Source organism: Protopterus annectens, chromosome 9.part0 (genome assembly GCF_019279795.1).
Source record: "Protopterus annectens isolate FY-2018-M chromosome 9.part0, PAN1.0, whole genome shotgun sequence".
In the NCBI taxonomy this organism is placed as follows: Eukaryota; Metazoa; Chordata; order Ceratodontiformes; family Protopteridae; genus Protopterus; species Protopterus annectens.
The window spans coordinates 1,785,815,072-1,785,834,940 of record NC_056743.1 but is presented as its reverse complement, the minus strand read 5'-3'; the positions used below and the strand labels follow the sequence as shown (position 1 = coordinate 1,785,834,940).

At 39.6% G+C, this 19,869-nt stretch overlaps 1 protein-coding gene across 4 annotated transcripts in view; it reads right to left on the bottom strand.

Moving 5' to 3' along the window:
• Nucleotides 1-19,869, bottom strand: part of GCDH (glutaryl-CoA dehydrogenase) — a 455,659-nt gene that overhangs the window by 165,834 nt on the left and 269,956 nt on the right. For all 4 annotated transcript variants that reach the window (XM_044084655.1, XM_044084654.1, XM_044084653.1 and 1 more), the window contains exon 9: nt 1,683-1,808. In XM_044084655.1, the coding sequence (XP_043940590.1) occupies nt 1,683-1,808 (126 nt within the window). The remainder of the gene's footprint in view (nt 1-1,682; nt 1,809-19,869) is intronic.

Here is a 19,869-nt window from a genome sequence, read left to right as displayed (position 1 = left end):
GACTGGGAACAGGCCAAGAACTTATTTGGACTGCAGGCTAGAGATTACCTTCCTTATCAAAGATTGATATCAGAATATAGGCAAAGAAAAAGAAACAAGGGGATCCTGAGTGAAAGACCAGGACTGGGAGAGTTTTTAGTAGAATCTAGAATAGAAGCTGCTGTTAAAAAAGGATAATTAGTACAGCACATACAATATTGCATGGTAACTACAAGAATCAATCAGAGGAAGTTAGAAAGGATTGGGAAGAGAAAGATTGGATAAACAATTCATAAAGAAACAATGGTGGAATATATGTATGACTACCAAATATGCAACAAGTCTAGAAGAATTGCAGTCTTTGCTTGGACGTGTTTACATAAGTATTTTTTATACCCCAAGTAGATGCCAAAGATTTTTTTCTCGGGTATCAGCAAATGTTGGAGGTATGCTGGGGAAGAAAGAGACAACTGGAAACATATGTCTGGGAGTATAATGAGCTGGCAGACTTTAGAAATTCCATGCAGACTACTCTCAGAAATACTGGCTGAGCAAATTGGTATAGGAAATTATTTCCTTGAGCTATGATACAGAATCGAAATTGCTTTGACATAGTAAGGCCTTGCTGAGTCTAATTATGATGACTGACAAAAAAGCAAACACTAGAAAATGTAAATCGAAGTCTAAACCAATTGAATTAGAAGTAGTAAATATAGTAACACAGCTAAAACAACCGGAAATTGGATGTTTTGAGTAGTAGCAAATTACATAGGAAAACATTGGAATTTTGGGAAGGATACATACAGATTAACATTTTAGAGGAGGAATGAGGTTTGAAAGAAAATAGGATTTAAATGATCTATGTAATGTTTGACTGATAATGACTAGACAGATTATAAGTCATGCATAATGTTTGCAACTAAAATATCTAAATACTGCTTGTTTTCATTTATATCAATGTATGATCGCCCTCGTCATATGTGATAATTTAATAAAGGCATTTCTTGTTTAAGAATGGAAATTTTTGGAACAATTTATGCAGAAAATGGTTTGGAGGAGGAATGAGGTTTAAGAGAAGGCAGTCACTGAATAATTTATATAATATTGCTTTGTTTATATCATGCATAACAATATATGTGATGCATTACGCTTGTAAAAGTAAACTCGTTAATACACTTTGATTGCCTACATCACAAGTGATAATTCAATAAAGGTGTTTAAAAAAATTAGGGTTACATTTAAATTTCTGCACTTTATTTCATGTATGCCAACAAAGCAATTATCAAATAATTATTGCATCAGTAAATGAAGATGAGTATAACTGATCTCTTAAACCATGCAGGCATCTTAATTAAATGACAACCAAATTAGTCACCAAGGTGAGGGATGCAGATAGCTGGTTCTGTTAATGTCTGAAATTAAAGATCTAACATTGTTAGCACAGATAGCAGATAAGGCCTTAAGTGCCTTTCAACGAGTATCAATTTAGTTTTCCAGATGATATACAAAGAAAAACACAAACTGGCCTACTCTACTATGCCTTCAGACTTTTGGAACATATATAGTTCTAGGCTCCTTTGTATATTCACTCCTTCCCTCTCACTGCCAGGCTTCTACCACTCCCAAGTCAGACACTATTGTAAGACTTCACTATGGAGTTCTGCATGCAGACTACTGTTCACAAACTAGACATGCATACATACTTATCTTGATCCTTAAGACGTCCCAGCTGTAGGCAAGCCTGGAGACCAATAGTAATCTCTGTTATCATGTCTGCGAGCTTCTTTTGGATCAGCTGATTTCTGGCAATAGGCACACCAAACTGGTTCCTGATACAAGGAAACAACACCAATTAGCAGGTAAAATGGCATTCTTAATGCAAACAAACAGCACACATTACAATCTGAAATGGCATTCTTAATGCAAACAACAACAATTATCAGGTGAAACTGCATATCTGGCATTATACAGCACTATTAACCATTACTACAAAAGAAATGTGATGGCATGCACAACAGTCTTTCTCCAGAATACAGGAGTTTTCCAAATATAAAACTATATATAACAATGTGCATATCCAGCAGGTTTTCATAACGTTGATTTCTCTCTACTTCTTATTCTTACACATATGTGCATGCAACCAAGACTGTGTCATAGGCTTACCATTGTGTTATTATGTCTATGTCTGCTAACTTAAGTCACAGGACTACACATATGTGTACGCAACCAAGACTGTGTCATAGGCTTACCATTGTGGTATTATGGCTATGTCTGCTAACTTAAGTCACAGGACTACACATATGTGTACGCAACCAAGACTGTGTCATAGGCTTACCATTGTGGTATTATGTCTATGTCTGCTAACTTAAGTCACAGGACTACACATATGTGTACGCAACCAAGTCTGTGTCATAGGCTTACCATTGTGGTATTATGTCTATGTCTGCTAACTTAAGTCACAGGACTCTGAGTATCTGAGGAAATGAGAATTATCATCACTCTGTATATGTGTATTGTACACATATGCCAGAGTGATAAAGGAAATGCAATTTGTTTTCACTGTGTAATTTTTATAATATTCTGCAAACAGAAAGCCTATGGGGAGAGGAATAATTTGAAGAATAAAAGCAAAGTTGTTTCAAGATTTCTAACAGAAAAAAAAATTTAATATTCTCATACTGCAGTTATAACCTCAAAAAAAAAAAAAAAAAGAAATAAAAGGAATATTCAGTTTGAAAAAGCCTTCCTACTTCTCTGGAGTTGTACTGCTTGGAAATGCACAAAAACATGTTATACCTTCCAGTATATGAAGTTACATTTTTGAAAATGCTAATTGAAAAACATCATAACTGGTAGTTTGAATCCTTATTGTGTCAATGGCAATTCAGTTAAACAAATTCTAAAATCTGACATACACAAAGCAACGTGTGTTACTTCTATCTATATTACTCTTTCTGACAATATACTATGCACTCATTTCTTTAGAGTTATGGAACAGACAGAAAATAACTGCTACCCAAATTTAAAAAGGTTTGTTATGAGCTCTGATTCAATCTTTGCAAGTATCAGCTTGCATACTGGTTCCAGACAATGCAGTACTGTAAAGGGATCTTGAATAAGAAAATCTAGGGCATGTTTTCCAGACAGGCACACAAAGTGCTGGTGAGTCAAAATAGATTGCAGGTATATCTACACTGCTCAACTGCCTTAGAAGGCCAATTATATGTAAGTAATAAATTACTGTACACTACATGTTGAATGTTTTGAAGCATGTATCAAGGGTGTGCCAATGCACCAAAATATTAAATAACTGACAGCCCTTATTCCCAAAGTCCACTGGCCTTTATATGCCCCAAATCTATTTAGGTCAATGTATATGATTTTATAAGATAGCTTAAAAGTTTTAATAGAAAAGAAAGGAGACAGTAAGTAATTCTAAACACACAATGCAAGGTCAAACGTCCTGTTTCAGTCATTAAAATAACTATACTATACTTTTTATCATTTATTAAAAATAAAATGCAATGGTGCAGCGGTTAGTGTTGTTGCCTCACAGCAAGGGGTTCTCCAGTTCGATTCTCGTCTGAAGCACCTTCTGTGTAGAGTCTGCATTTCCTCCCTGCAGCCGAGTGAGTTTTAAAGACATGCAGGTAGGTGCATGGGTGTGTGTGTGTGTGTGTGTGTGTGTGTGTGTGTGTGTGTGTGTGTGTGTGTGTGTGTGTGTGTGTGTGTGTGTGTCTGTCTTCTGTGAAGGTTGGGCACCGGGCTGGCAAATTGACACCATAAAAACTCCACTGCCAATCAATCTGCGGACCCGTGATCCACTGTGGCGACCCCATCAGGAGAAGCCAAAAGACATTGCTTTTATTAAAAATAAAACATAATCCAGAATTTATATTTCTGCATCCTAAGAATTTGAATGTACATAATTACAGTAACTCCTCAGCACATTTAAATTAAGCCCGAGTTTTCAGATGTCTGTCCTCTAAATTAATTTATAAGCACATGACTGCTTATTGCTTTAACCTGATGCTATGGCATCACAATGTGTCCCTCAAGCTTATATGGACCTGCTTTGCTCACTGTAAGACCCTATGTGGAAGTAATATAATGTCAATCTTGAAAACTGCACTTCAGCGTGCCCACTGAGTTTTTAACTCTTTAATAAAATTAAGCAAATAAACATACACAAATCAGAACCTTTATGGATGAGATAAAGGATTCATTACTGGGCTTCAGCGTTCTTTGCCAAACATTACAAAATGCATGCCATGAGTAAGAAGTGAGTAAATGGAAAACAAGACATGCTAGAAATCAGAGAATGACTAAACAGTGTTAATCTGGAGGCAAGTGCAAGAGAAAGCTACACATTGTCAGGGAGTATAATGTGTTGATGGCTAGGGCAAAGGGCACACTGTAGTGCAGAATAGTACAGTTTTGTACCTACCATAAATGTAGATGTTAGAGTGCACATACTGCTGCAGTCATTACACTTGGGTTATCCTGCCATCAGGCGGGTCCTCGGTCGGCCGAATTCCAAAGTCTTGGTCCGGCGTCAGTTGTCGTCGCTTCTTCCCTGACGTCAGAGCAGCAGGGGTATAAAAGAGGCAGCCAACGCCATTTTCTTCAGTTTTTCTTGCCCCAGATGTCAGGTGCCCCCAAATAGGCAGGCAATACATGATGTTATGCAAACTTACATAAGTAGATAAAACCAATCAGTAGTTGTAAGCAAATACACCATATAGGAGTACCTCAAGTTGGATGTATACTAGAGGTGTTTGTCATAAGCCCTGTCCTGAGAGGGGATGGAGGGAGGGAAACCTGGACTGCAGCAGTATGTGCACTCGAACATCTACATTTATGGTAGGTACAAAACTGTACTATGTTCATCGTGCCATACTGCTGCAGTCATTACACTTGGGTGAATCCCAAAGCTATGGAAGGGTGGCTGGTATTAGGCTGAATTAGGAGGGGCTAGAATGCCCTGCAGAACTGCGGTGGCAAAGCCCACTCTAGATTTAGAGTATAGTGGCAGGTGGTAGTGCTTGGTAAAAGTGTGCACTGAACTCCAAGTAGCTGATTCCAAAATGTCCTTGGTTGGGACCCCCCTGAGATATGCTGCTGAGGTAGCTGTTGCCCTGGTGGAGTGTGATCTGATGTATCCCGGCACTGTTTTCCCATGAAATGAATAGCAAAAGTGGATGCAGTGGGCTATCCATTTTGAAATAGTCTGTTTGGAAATAGCCTTTCCTTGAACACTAGCAGCATAAGACACAAAAAGTTGTTCAGATTTTCTGAATGACTTTGTCCTGTCCAAATAGTATCAAAGTTGTCTGTGAAGGAGTGAAGTAGTCTCTCCCCTTTATTCTGGGGGTTTGGATAAAAGGTAGGTAAATGGATAGCCTGATTCAAAGCCACACTGGATACTACCTTTGGCATGAAGGTAGGGTTGGTACATAAAGAGACTCTGTCCTGATGGAAAATGAGGAAAGGTTGCACTGCCATAAGGGCCTGTAGCTCCAAAACCCTGCGTGCTGAGGTAATAGCCAAAAGCAGAGCTGTTTTCCATGACAAGTATTGCAGTTCTGCTGAGGAGGCAGGTTCGAAAGGAGGTAATGTCAATTTTTCCAGTACGAAGTTAAGGTCCCAAGCTGGAGCTGGTGGATTTCGTGGGGGCCTTATATTTTTTGTCCCTCTGAGGAACTGTCTTAGTAAAGGATGTGAGAATAAGGGAGGATCCGTATTGTATTGTGCTGAAATAGCTGAGGCGTGGATTTTGATGGATGAGAAGGAAAGGCCACTGTTTAACATGTCAGCTAGGTACTGTAGAATCTGAGGTATATTTAATATCCAAGGATTTAGGCCTTTTGCTTGGTTCCATGCACAAAATCGCTTCCATTTGCCTGAGTAAGTTTTTCTGGTACTGGGTCTCCTGGCCTCCAAGATGACATTCTGGACCTCCTTTGAGAGGAGTGTAGATTGATAAGTTAAGGTATTTTCCATGCAGCTAGATTTAGTGTCCTGAGCTGACTGTGGAGGATCTTGTAATTTTGCTGAGACAACAGAAGTGGGAATCGAGGTAAAATCCAAGGTGGTGAATGAGATAGGCTCTTTAGGAGCGGGTACCAGTGCTGACGAGGCCAGTCCGGACTAATGAGAATCATTTGTGGCCTCTCTGCTCTAACTTTTAGTAAAACCTTTGTCAGTAGAGGTAGAGGTGGGAAGGCAACCACTTTCCAGGCCTGTGGATGATAGGTCCTTGTGCAGAATTTTTTCAGCTGGTAATTGCTGTAGGAGGCAAATAGATCTATGTCTGGCTGTCCCCATTTCCATGCTATCATTGAGAATAATTGAGGGTGTAACTCCCACTCATGAGGATCTGTCATATTTCTGCTTAATTTGTCAGCCAGAATGTTTTCCTTTCCTGGCAGGAATTGCGCTTGTAGTTGTACTTGTAAGGCCAATGCTGTGTTCCACAGGGTCATTACCTGTCTGCACAGGGGGTAGGAATGTGTGCCTCCCTGTTTGTTTATGTACCACATAACTGTGGTATTGTCTGTTCTTATTAATAGTTGACCTGGATGCAATAGGTCCTTGAAGGCTGTAAGAGCATTTTGTACTGCTAGCATCTCCTTTTGGTTGATGTGAAGGTGCATGTGTTTTTGAGACCATCTTCCTTGAATGCACTGACCTGCCATGTGTGCTCCCCAGGCGTAGTCTGAAGCATCTGTTGTGATGGTTTGATTTGCTTGAGGTATGCAGAAAGGGAGACCCGTGTTTCTTTGGCATGCTTGAGCCCACCACAAAAATTCCTTTTGAAGGCATGGAATGAGTGGTATAATTGTTTCCAGGCTGTGTTTGTGTTGAGACCATAAGTTTTTCAGGTACCATTGTAGTTTCCTCATATGCAGCTTTGCAAATGGTATTAGTAGAATGCAGGATGCCATGAACCCCAAAGCCTGCAGGATTTTCCTTGCAGTAAGCTGGGTTAAAGTTGTCATTTTTCTGAAGTATTGAGACAGTATCCTTTGCTTGTCTGGCGTGAGATAAACCATCTGGACCGTTGTATTTAAGCTGGCACCCAGGAATATTATCTGTTGTGAGGGTATCAGTTTTGATTTCTTTTTGTTTACTGTGTACCCTAGGCAATTTAACATTTTTATTACAAACGCCAAATGCTGTAGTAGAATGTCCTTGCTGTCCGCTTGGATCAGGCAGTCGTCCAGATATGGGTAGATTTGTATTCCTTGTTGTCTGCAAAATGCAATTACTGATGCCAGGCATTTCATAAATACTCTGGGCGCAGTAGATAAACCAAAGGGCAATGCAGAGAATTGATAATGTGTTGTACCTGCAAGAAATCTGAGGTATCTTCTGCAATCTTGTCTGATAGGGACATGCAGGTATGCCTCCTTGAGGTCCAACATTACCAGCCAAGACTCCTTGCCCAACATGGGAAGAAGCTGCTGTAATGTGAGCATCTTGAATTTTGGTACCTCTAAGTACGTGTTCAGGATAGATAGGGTCTAAGATGGGTCTCCAGTCTTTGTCCTTCCTTGGTACCAGAAATAGTCTTGAATAAAAACCTTGACCTTGTTCTTTTGTAGGTACCTTTTGAATTGCTTTCATATCCATGAGAACGGAAATTTGTTTTTGTGCCTCTGCCCATTGATTTTGTGGCAGGTTTGGCATGCCTTTCATTTTTGGAAGGGTATGAAAGTGGAATCTGTAGCCTCTGTTTATGATGTCCAGAATCCATTTGTCCTGTGTAATAATGTGCCAACTGTCTGAAAATAAGGCCAGTTTCCCACCCAAAGGTGCTGCCACTGAATGTTTGTTTGGCAGGCGTAGGGGAAAGTCATTGAGCTTGCTTCCTGAATGGTTGAGGCCTTTCTTCTCTACCTCTTGGAGTTGTTGTTTGCCATTGTCTAGGTCTGTAAGAACCTTGTGGTTGTCCTCTGCCCCTGGGGCATCTGTACCTACCCCTTTGGGGTCTGTCTGTGGTTGGAAAGGACCAGTTTTTTGATGGCCAGTTTCTACTGAAGCGAGGAGGTTGTACCTGCAAGAAATCTTTAACTGTTTGCATAGATTTTGCCTTTTCTTCCATTTTCTTTAAAACCTCCTCTGCTTTGACACCAAATAATACATCCTTTTGCAATGGTGCATTCAATAACTTTGCTTTTTACATGATCTGGTAAGGTTTGCTCTTTTAGCAAAGCATGTCTACGTATCACAGAGCCGGTGACAGCTGCTCTACATGAGGCCTCCAATGAATCAAAACCACACTGTAAAGTATGTTTTCCCACTTGTTCTGCTCCATGCAGTAAATCCTGCATATCTTTTAAATCTGGTTGATCTGTTTGTGTCATCTTAAGTTTCAATTGGGAGATCATGGTATTTTAGCATGTGAAATTGGCAGTTTAATGCCCTCATGGCTAAAGTGGCAGAAGTATACACCTTCTTCCCCCATCTTTCTAATGCTCTGGAATCTCTTTCAGAAGGTAAAGGATTTTTTGCAGTAGAGGCCTTAATCCCCTTAGGACCCTGTGAAATGGTTTCTGGGTCAGCAGCAGGGCTTTTATATAAAAACTGGTGGGAATCAGGGACCCGGTAGTATCTGTCTGGTTTAACTGGGGCAGGAGGCAAGGAGTCTGGATTCAGACTGGCTTCTGCAAAAACATCATCCAAAATATCTAAAACCGGAGGAATAGCAAGGGGCCTATGCTGAGGTAGAAGGAGAAACTCCCGGAGCCTTTTCTTAGAATCTGAGTAATCCTGTCCTTCCCAGTGGAAGTGTTCCCTCAAGGTATGCAAGGTTTCCCCGAAAGAATAGTCTTCTGGGGGGGAAACCGAGGGAATTGATTCCTCTGCATCAGAGTCTTCATAGGGAGAATAGGAGTAATCCTGGTCCTCAGAAAAACCTGAGGTAATGGAATCTTGATCTGAGGAAGGGTAGTCTTCCTCCAACCTGGGTCTTTTTTCTAAGGGGGGCTGAGAACCCCTGATAAGAGTAATTAAATCCTCAGCCATCTTGAGCATCTGCTTTTTAGGCATGTGTTGCTGAGAGGGGGTCTGAGAACCCTGTTTCCTAATTTTCATAGGGGCTTTAGCTTTTGAGTAATATTTAATGGTAATAGAAGTAGGCTTGAAAACACCTTCAGAAACTGAAGGCCTAGCTAAATTTTCTGGTTCCCCGCCAAGAGTGGCGTCAGTGTCTAGAGAGGTAATCGGCTCCGGAGGGCCTGCAACTTCAGATTGAGAGGTCACCAGTAAAATAGATTTGGTAGTCAGGGGCTGTGAAGGCGCCTCACTGAGAACCGGAGATCCGGCGGCAGGCCTAAGCGTGGTCTCGGTATCCGGTTTGGGCCTCGGATGCCTATCTTTATCTTTGCGTTTTTTCATTAAGCCTGGTGTTGGAATATCCAACGACATGCTGTAGTTAAATTTTTTGCCAAAATAATGATGGGCGAACTCCGCCCGACGTTTTATAGTGCGTTTATTGAACCTAGCACAAAAGCGGCAGCCCGAGACGTCGTGGTCTGGGCCTAGGCAAGGAATACAGTAGGAGTGAAAATCCTTATGCGGTATTTGCTTCCCACAAGAAATGCAATTATTAACTTTGTCTGACATCGGTCTGAGGCAAGAAAAGTTTCCCCAATGGGGTACTTAGCTTTAGAGAAGACTTTGGCTGAAATCCTTTTTGGAAATCTCAGGAGCTGGCCGACCGGCACTTGCGAACTGCTTCTGCTTCGGGCACCGCTCGGCAAGAAAGACTGAAGAAAATGGCGTCGGCTACCTCTTTTATACCCCTGCCGCTCTGACGTCAGGGAAGAAGCGACGACAACCGACGCCGGACCAAGACTTTGAAATTCGGCCGACCGAGGACCCGCCTGATGGCAGGATAACCCAAGTGTAATGACTGCAGCAGTATGGCACGATGAACATCCATTTGATACAGAGTGAAATCAGACTGGAGACTGTGGACACAGTGTTTCAGGGAATATTTTGGTGGGATGAAGGGCTCATGGTATGGCATTTAACATCAGGATACTATCAAATGGGATGAAGGGTGTCTCTGGTTAAATGCAAATGAAGAGATGGGGATCAGCAGATGACAATGACCATAAGGAAATACTTAAGGATTGTGGGTTCACAGAAAGTACTAAACGAAAGTAGGGCACACTGGATGACTATGAACATCTGGAAATGTTCATGAGGGAGATGGGAAACCAGAATGTGGTAATGAACATTAGGGAATTTTAGGTGGGGATGACACCCTTGAGATGGCACTGAACATCAAGAAATGTCTGGGAAGGATCTTTATCAGTGAGTGTTTGCAAATGTTTAGGTGGGGTGCAGGACCCAAAGTTAGCAATGAATATCAGGACATATTTGGGGAGGATAGATGGTGTGGGGTGACACGGAACATTTGGAAATATTTTCTTAAGATGGGAGAGATCAAGGGTGGAACAGCAAGAAACATCAGGGAACATTCAAATGGGAGTGAGTTACAGGACACTGTACATTACGGTATGCTGAAATGAGACATGGATGAAAAGAAAAGCATGTTAACACAAACATTCTGGGTTCTATGTAGGGGGGGGGGTCATGAAAAGGCACTGAGAAATCAGCTAGTACTCAGTTGGGATAGAGGACTAGGAGGTGGCAGGGAATGCCAGGAAAATATGGATGGGACAAGGGATGTTGGGTGGTTCTGAAAATCTGTGAAATTTATACTGAATGGGCCACTAAGAAATCTCACTGGACATCAGGAGCATTCAGCCAAGATGAGGGACAGCACGAAATAGCACAAAACATCAGGGAATGATAAAGTGGTACTGGGTACAGGAAATAGTAAAGAACATCAGGGAGTGTTCTAGTGGTACAGGGTACATGAAAAGACACAGGAACCCAGGGGTGGCACTCAACAACAAGAAAGTGCTTAGCAAAGCAGAAATGCCAGGTACATGGCAATAAAAATCAAGGAATGCTTAGGTGAGATGAGGGTACAGAAGCTGCTCCATGTGTCAGTGAGGCTTAAGAGCTCAGAAATAACTTGCTTCCTTTTATTACAGTGAAATAAATGATTTCTCAAGCTTGCTGTCTTCTGTTTTGCAAAGTTTCTCTCTTTCCCAATACTGCGAGACTGTGGAGTCAGTGTACATACAAGTTCATTGGAAAAAAAGTAGGGCTCACCCCTGCAAAAAACTGGCTTTGAGCTGTCCTGTTACTTTTTGTGTAACCAGCAGCTTTCAAGGATAAGCTGTTGAGAACATACAACACAATCAGATTTCATTCTTTCATAGGAGAAGAGGAGAATAAAAGGCATCAATACCATGGGATGTTCAGCTGTGGTAGAACTTTAAGGAAATGACAGCAAACATGATATCCAGGTGGGAGAGGGGTCCAGGGGGATGGCAGTGTACCTCCAGAAACATGCAAGTGAGTTTGGGGTGCTAAATGGATGGCAGAAGACATCACCTCCCATAAATAAGTACTTTTCTCAATTGTGCAAATGCCATTGAAAATTAAGCAATGTTGGACGAGGGGGCCAATGGAGCAACAATTAATGTAAGGGAGTGTTTGGGTGCAAATGAGGCTCAGAAGACAGCACTCTGAGTAAGTCACTTAACCAGACAATTCTCACAGGTGACCATGAAAAGGAACACTTATGATGGGCTTACATAGTCAACAGATGTATATAAAAAAATCTGAAAATGTTCAGGTAGGATCAAGGCACATGAAATGCTGATGAAAATAATATGAAAGTGGAAATGAGAGGCTGAAGGAGCACTCAGAACATCACATGACATTTATATCGCATAGGGGCTCATCTGATGGCACTGAATAAGATGAAATATCTAGGGAATGGCATTTAACTCAGGGGATGGGGTCCAGAAGGAACAAATTAACACCAAGGGAATGCATGAGTGGGGTGAAAGATTAGGAATGTGGCTCTATGAGACCAGAACTGCTGGGAATGGCACAGAACATGACGGAATACTGAAGTTATGGCAGAGATCAAGGGATTCTGCCAAACATCAGACAATGTTTGGCTGGAGGTCCAGGGAATGGCACTGGCCATATGGAAGTTTCTGAGCCAGATGGGTGCCTAAGTATGGCACTAAATATCAGGGAATGTTCAAATGGATTAACAGGCAGAAGGAATGGGAAATACTACTACAGAATATTTGGATGATGCAGGAGGCCCAGAAGAGCGAGATTAAACATTCAAGTGGAACAGAAATGGCGGATAAAATACCACAAAAAGCACCAGATGATGTCCTGGCAGAATAGTAACAGCATCAGAAAATGGTTGCATGAATGAGGATTAATAAACTCCACTGGACATTAAAGAATAATCAAGTGATATCAGCGAGGTCCAAGGGTACGGCACAACATTAAGGAATTCAGCTGGGTTGTGGAACACCTGAGAGAGAGCACTGGAGACTGAGGAATGCTGATGTGATGCAGCTGATAGCCAAGTGTACCAAAAGCAATGAGGAATGTGAAAATGGGATATGGGATGCTGCGTTACACTACTGGAAATACAACTGAGCTTCTCCGTGTCCAGACTTCCATAGGTAAACCTTCTATGACCCAAGAAACCCATATATTGTACTTGGACTTACTGGAGGCTTTCAACACTCAATCCAATGCCATATTCATGGGGCACCTGAACTACTCAGCTATAAACTGAGATACTTACATGACCCCAAACTTAAAGACCCAGAGATTCCTGGACTTTGTAAATAGAAACACCTTGGACCAGATTGTCCATTTGCCCACTAGACACGAACTGGTATTTACAAACATGGGAAAACCCTGTGCCCCCCAGTGTAGTGTCCTCTCTAGTAAAATCAGACCACAAAGTAGTCTCCTTTGCAATAAAAATCAAATATGTGACCCCAGCTAACCCCATAATGTTTAGAAACTACGCTAAGGCAAACTTCCTATTACTAAGTGGTAACTTGTCAAAATTTCAAGCCCCCCCCCCCCCCCACCATCAAACCCTGCGAAACCCTGTACAAATATGTGAATTAGTGCATACTGCCCACCAGAAATAAGCCTAGAACTAACTAAAAACAAACCATCTTTGCAGAATCCAAAAATAAACAGATTGTACAACAAAAGGAAAAATGTCATAGCCAAGATTAGGCAGTGCTACATCCAGCATGATAAAAACACTCATCATTCTAAACAACTAAGAGGGCAAATTTAGTCTAATAAAGCCAAATTTAAGATAAAGATAGCCTCCCAGGCAAATATGCCCAGAACCTCAAAGGCAGCACACAGCAGTGTGCAGAACAGATTGTAAATGGAACCATCTACACGGAGCCAGAAAATATAGCATGTCTGCTGGTTGACAAATTCATCTTCAGTTTTTATCCCCCCCCCCCCACAGCCACCCCCCCGGAAGTACAGTCAAACATAACCCCTGCCTATCACTAGGGAGCAGGTTCTAGATGTGCTTTCTTAGGCCAAAAACACTGCAATGATGGCCCCCGATAATATACCAGGATGCCTAACATGACTTATCAGAACTACAGTAGCCACTGTTTAACCATAGCCTCCAGACAGAGTTTTTTGCCACATGAATGGAGAATTGTGATAATCATCCCTCTACACAAGGGCAGGCCATCAACGGTCCTCGGGAACTACAGATCTGTAAGTCTGACTAGTCTCATACACAAAGCCATTTAAAGAATTTGCACAGAAATGATTAATAATGGCATAGCAAACCTTCAAACACTGTATTCACTCAAAAAGCAAATGTAACAAAAACAAACTGAAATCACTTAAAGTCCGGGAAAAGCAAAACGAGTAGCACACCAGTAAATGAAATAATTAAAATGATTTAATCATGTAAAGCACTTTTCGTTTGCGCTATCGGCAAACTTCTTCAGACAACCATTTACTCCTCAAAAGTAGTATATATACTTTGAGTTCATTAAACAATTAAACAATTAACAAACACAATGGCTTAACAACAATCTAATACCATCCCCTTAAAGGTATAAAGATATCTACAAATAATGCATGCATAAAAAATGTATAAATATACAAAAAATAGCACAGCACTAATACTAAGCTGGAAAAATTAATCTTAAAGGCATACAGCAAAATAGTGACAATAAATAAAGTATGTTATACATACTAACTATATTAAAATACTCATATCGAACAATAAACCCTAAGAAATATAAATACTTTAGAACATATCACAAAATTGTCTCATCATTTAATATGCATTATATTGTTAACAAACAACTTTAATAACGTGTATACATAATCCATGTGTGTATACAAGTAAGTAATATTTACTTCATAAAAACAACCTATAGCTAAAATCACCTTTTAGGCTCTTCAGTTTTAAAACACTACTCAGGTTACAATTCTCATTTAACCCTGGTAAATTATAAGCATTAAGCCTAATCTGCCAAGATAATTCTAATTCTTACAAAAGTAGTGGTGTAGGGCCGCCCCTTTTGACTTGTGTAATTTGCTCAATAACTAAAAATCTAAAACTGTGTTCAGGGAATTCAAAAATATGTTTGGCTAGAGCATTATCCTTTTTTTTCTTATTGATGGCATAAAGATGTTCATATATAAGGTCACAGAGCCTCCTCTCTGTCTTACCTATGTAAAATGCCAAACATCTGTGACACTGAGCCAAGTAAACGACCATCCTAGAGTTACAATTAACCCGACATCTTAACTTGTATTGGAAGCCATGCACTTGGAACCTGTTGGATTCAGTTACAAATTTGTAATAATTGCAATTCTGACATTTATACATACCAGCGGTCCTAACTTGTTTACATTTTTGCTGTTCAAATAATGATTTAAGATTCCTACCTTTCCTAAATGTAGTGCCTGGATAATCTTCTAGCTTGTTTAAGACTCCTGGGTTACTAGCAAAAAGACCCCAATTTTTTCTCAAAATTCCTATACAATAATGACTTAAAACATTATAAGTAGTAACAAACCTTATTCCTGTGGAATTAACAGATGGGACAGAAACAATGCATCCAGTTTTACCTAATTCAGGCTCAAGTGTACCATGATAACTTTTGTTACCTAAAATAGGTTTGTACATTCCTTTAACTCGTTTATGACAAACTTCAGTAGTTAAATCATCAATTAAACCTGAAGGATAACCTTGATGTACAAACATTGTTTTCAACAGTTGACATTCCTCTTTGAAGTCATTCTCCGTGGTTACAATGCCGGCTGCCCTCACTAATTGGCCCTTGATGACTGAGCGTTTCTGGTGGAAGGGGTGACAACTAGAAGTGGAGGAAAGTGTTAGCATGTTTTCCTATGTATTTTAGCCTCATAGTTTTTTTAACACAAAATTCTTAGTTAAGCTAATATCAAGATAAGCTATCTTGTTGGTGTCAAATGTAGAAGTAAACCGGAGAAGGTTAGTTGAGGTATTAAAAATATTCACTAATATTTCACTAGATTCAACACTACCATTAAGCAGAATAAAAATGTCATCTAGGTAGCGAGTATATAACACCATAAGATTTTTAATACTAAGATTGTTGAACACATACAGACTCAGTAATGACTAAATTAGCTATACTTGCTCCACAGGGGGAGCCCATCACAACTTCAGTTTTCTGTAAGTAGAAGTTGTCACCAAACATAAAAAAATTATTATACAATATAATTTCCAAAACCTCAATCACCAGTGATGTTTCGTCTGAAGTAGCCCCATTCTTAATTAAAACTTGAGCCACCCAGTCCACTCCAATATTGTGAGGTATACATGTATATAGATCTTTCACGTCAACAGTGAGAAAGTTGTAGTCTGGATCAAACTCCAGACTATCCAACTTCTCTAGGAATGACCACGAGTCTTTGCAAATTTGTTGCTCGGGTTTGAAACTTTGTAAAATAGAATCAACTAGCACACGTAAGTAGGAGAACATGTCCATCCACAAGGGTCTCATAGGTGGATTACTCAAATCTTTATGAATTTTGGTATACCAAAGAGGGAATCTTGAATTGTAGACAAATTAAATATGTTCTGTTCTATTCTCCCTTCTATAAACATATCTAAAATACTGTTCTTAATAGTATATGCATGGTTTATTTCAGAACGAGAACTGTTCATATGAGGGTCATCCAAGAGATTTCCATACGCTTAGAATAGTCTACATTATTAAAATACCAAGCCCCTCTTATCAGGCTTGCAAACACGAATGTCATGCAATTTAATAAAAGCCAAATAATCTTTCTCTTCTTTCCAAGTTAAATTGGTCGAATAAACCCTATTACTGTGTTTAACACTGTGACGGATATCTAGCTCACACAATTGTTCAAACACCTGAATCAGAGGATGCAATGGGGGGTTGAAAGTACTAGGAACTACTGATTCAGGTGTATGAACAATTGTGTGAGCTAGATATCCGTCACAATGTTAAACACAGTAATAGGGTTCATTCGACCAATTTAACTTGGAAAGAAGAGAAAGATTATTTGGATTTTATTAAACTGCATGACATTCGTGTTTGCAAGCCTGATAAGAGAGGGGCCTTGGTAATTTTTGTTAATGTAGACTATTCTAAACGTATGGAAAATCTGTTGGATGACCCCTCATATGAACTTAGTTCTCGTTCTGAAATAAACCATGCATATACTACTATTAAGAACAGTATTTTAGATATGTTTATAGAAGGGAGAACAGAACAGAACATATTTAATTATTTGTCTACACAATTTCCAAGATTCCCCTATCTCTTTGGTATACCAAAAATTCATAAAGATTTGAGTAATCCACCTATGAGACCCCTTGTGGATGGACGTGGTTCTCCCACTTACTCGTGTGCTAAGGTAGTTTCTATTTTACAAAAATTTCTTAAACCCGAGCAACAAATTTGCAAAGACTCATGGTCATTCCTAGAGAAGTTGGATAGTCTGGAGTTTGATCCAAACTACAACTTTCTCACTGTTGATGTGAAAGATCTATATACATGCATACCTCATAATATTGAAGTGGACTGGGTGGCTCAAGTTTTAATTAAGAATGGGGCTACTTCAGACGAAATATCACTGGTGATTGAGCTTTTGGAAATCATATTGTATAATAATTTTTTTTTTTATGTATGGTGACAACTTCTACTTACAGAAAACTGGAGTTGCGATGGGCTCCCCCTGTGGAGCAAGTTTAGCTAATTTAGTCATGGCCCACTGGGAGTCTGAGTATGTGATTAATAATCTTAGTATTAAAAATCGTATGGTGTTCTATAATCGCTACCTAGATGACATTTTTATTCTGCTTAATGGTAGTGCTGAATCTAGTGAAATGTTAGTGAATATTTTTAATACCTTAACTAACTTTATCCGGTTTACTTCTACATTTGACACCAACAAGATAGCTTATCTTGATATTAGCTTAACTAAGAATTTTGTGTTAAAAAACTATGAGGCTAAAATACATAGGAAAGAAACATACTTGAACACTTTCCTCCACTTTTCTAGTTGTCACCCCTTCCACCAGAAACGCTCAGTCATCAAGGGCCAATTAGTGAGGGCAGCCCACATTGTAACCATGGAGAATGACTTCAAAGAGGAATGTCAACTGTTGAAAACAATGTTTGTACATCGAGGTTATCCTTCAGGTTTAATTGATGATTTAACTACTGAAGTTTGTCATAAACGAGTTAAAGGAATGTACAGTCATAAACGAGTTAAAGGAATGTACAAACCTATTTTAGGTAACAAAAGTTATCATGGTACACTTGAGCCTGAATTAGGTAAAACTGGATGCATTGTTTCTGTCCCATCTGTTAATTCCACAGGAACAAGGTTTGTTACTACTTATAATGTTTTAAGTCATTATTGTATAGGAATTTTGAGAAAAAATTGGGGTCTTTTTGCTAGTAACCCAGGAGTCTTAAACAAGCTAGGAGATTATCCAAGCACTACATTTAGGAAAGGTAGGAATCTTAAATCATTATTTGAACAGCAAAAATGTAAACAAGTTAGGACCACTGGTATGTATAAATGTCAGAATTGCAATTATTGCATATTTGTAACTGAATCCAACAGGTTCCAAGTGCATGGCTTCCAATACAAGTTAAGATGTCGGGTTAATTGTAACGCTAGGATGGTCGTTTACTTGGCTCAGTGTCACGGATGTTTGGCATTTTACATAGGTAAGACAGAGAGGAGGCTCCGTGACCGTATGTACTAACATCTTTATGCCATCAATAAGAAAAAACAGGATAATGCTCTAGCCAAACATATTTTTGAATTCCCTGAACACAGTTTTAATTTTTTAGTTATTGACCAAATTACACAAGACAAAAGGGGTGGCCCTACACCACTACTTTTGGAAGAATTAGAATTATCTTGGCAGATTAGGCTTAATGCTTATAATTTACCAGGGTTAAATGAGAATTGTAACCTGAGTAGTGTTTTAAAACTGAAGAGCCTTAAAAGGTGATTTTTAGCTATAGGTTGTTTTTATGAAGTAAATATTACTTACTTGTATACACACATGGATTATGTATACACGTTATTAAAGTTGTTTGTTAACAATATAATGCATATTAAATGATGAGACAATTTTGTGATATGTTCTAAAGTATTTATATTTCTTAGGGTTTATTGTTCGATATGAGTATTTTAATATAGTTAGTATGTATAACATACTTTATTTATTGTCACTATTTTGCTGTATGCCTTTAAGATTAATTTTTCCAGCTTAGTATTAGTGCTGTGCTATTTTTTGTATATTTATACATTTTTTATGCATACATTATTTGTAGATATCTTTATACCTTTAAGGGGATGGGATTAGATTGTTGTTAAGCCATTGTGTTTGTTAATTGTTTAACTGTTTAATGAACTCAAAGTATATATACTACTTTTGTGGAGTAAATGGTTGTCTGAAGAAGTCTGCCAATAGCGCAAACGAAAAGCGCTTTACATGATTAAATCATTTTAATTATTTCACTTACTGGTGTGCTACTCGTTTTGCTTTTCCCGGACTTTAACTGTATTCACCCAGTTTGATTTTGTCAAGGACAGATCATGCCTACTCATCCTGGTGGACTTCTTTGAGGTCACCAAGGCAATGAATGAGGGCAAAAGGGTGCATACTGCCTACTTTGACCTGGTTAGATACAATACTCCACTCAGGCATTGTAAACAAGCTCAGAGATACAGGCATACCTCCCACCAATGCAGTTGCTGGATGGCTAGCTAGCAATCAGGTAAGACTTGGGAAATTAGGATATGAGAGATCCCTCCATAAACAGGCCAGCCACTAGCAGACTGCTGGTTCCACTTCTTTTTCGCACATACGCCTCAGACATCAAGGTCAATGTCAAGGACCTCTGCATGACCAAGTTTGCAGATGATTATAAACTAGGAGAGTCACAGAATACCACCAAGACACTAATATCCTACATAGGTTCATAGGATGATAACAGGCTGTTGGCCTGGAAACCCTTATAAGCCTAGCCAAGAATTTCACCCATGTTCCCACAAAGTCAGCACCTGTTTTCCTGTCCAGCAGGGACACAGGTGGGATCCCAGGGGTACATTTTCGGTTTCCCATCCAGTTATCCAGGTTCATTTTAAACAGGGCTACTGAGGTACTCTGCTTGACATGGAGAGGAAGTCTATTCCACAGATGGAGGAGTAGTTGGGACACAAATCTATCCAGTGAACAAGTTCTATTAATGTCACAGACCAGGTTGAGACCTTGCGTGTGAGTTGCGTGAGTGGACTTTGACTTACGGATATGCAGCAACTCCATCAAGGCTGACTTTGAGATGGCCTTGTATTCCAGACACAGGTCACCTCTAAGCAGTCTGTACGAGACTGAGTACAGGGACACGGCTTTTAGCCTCTCTATATAAATACATG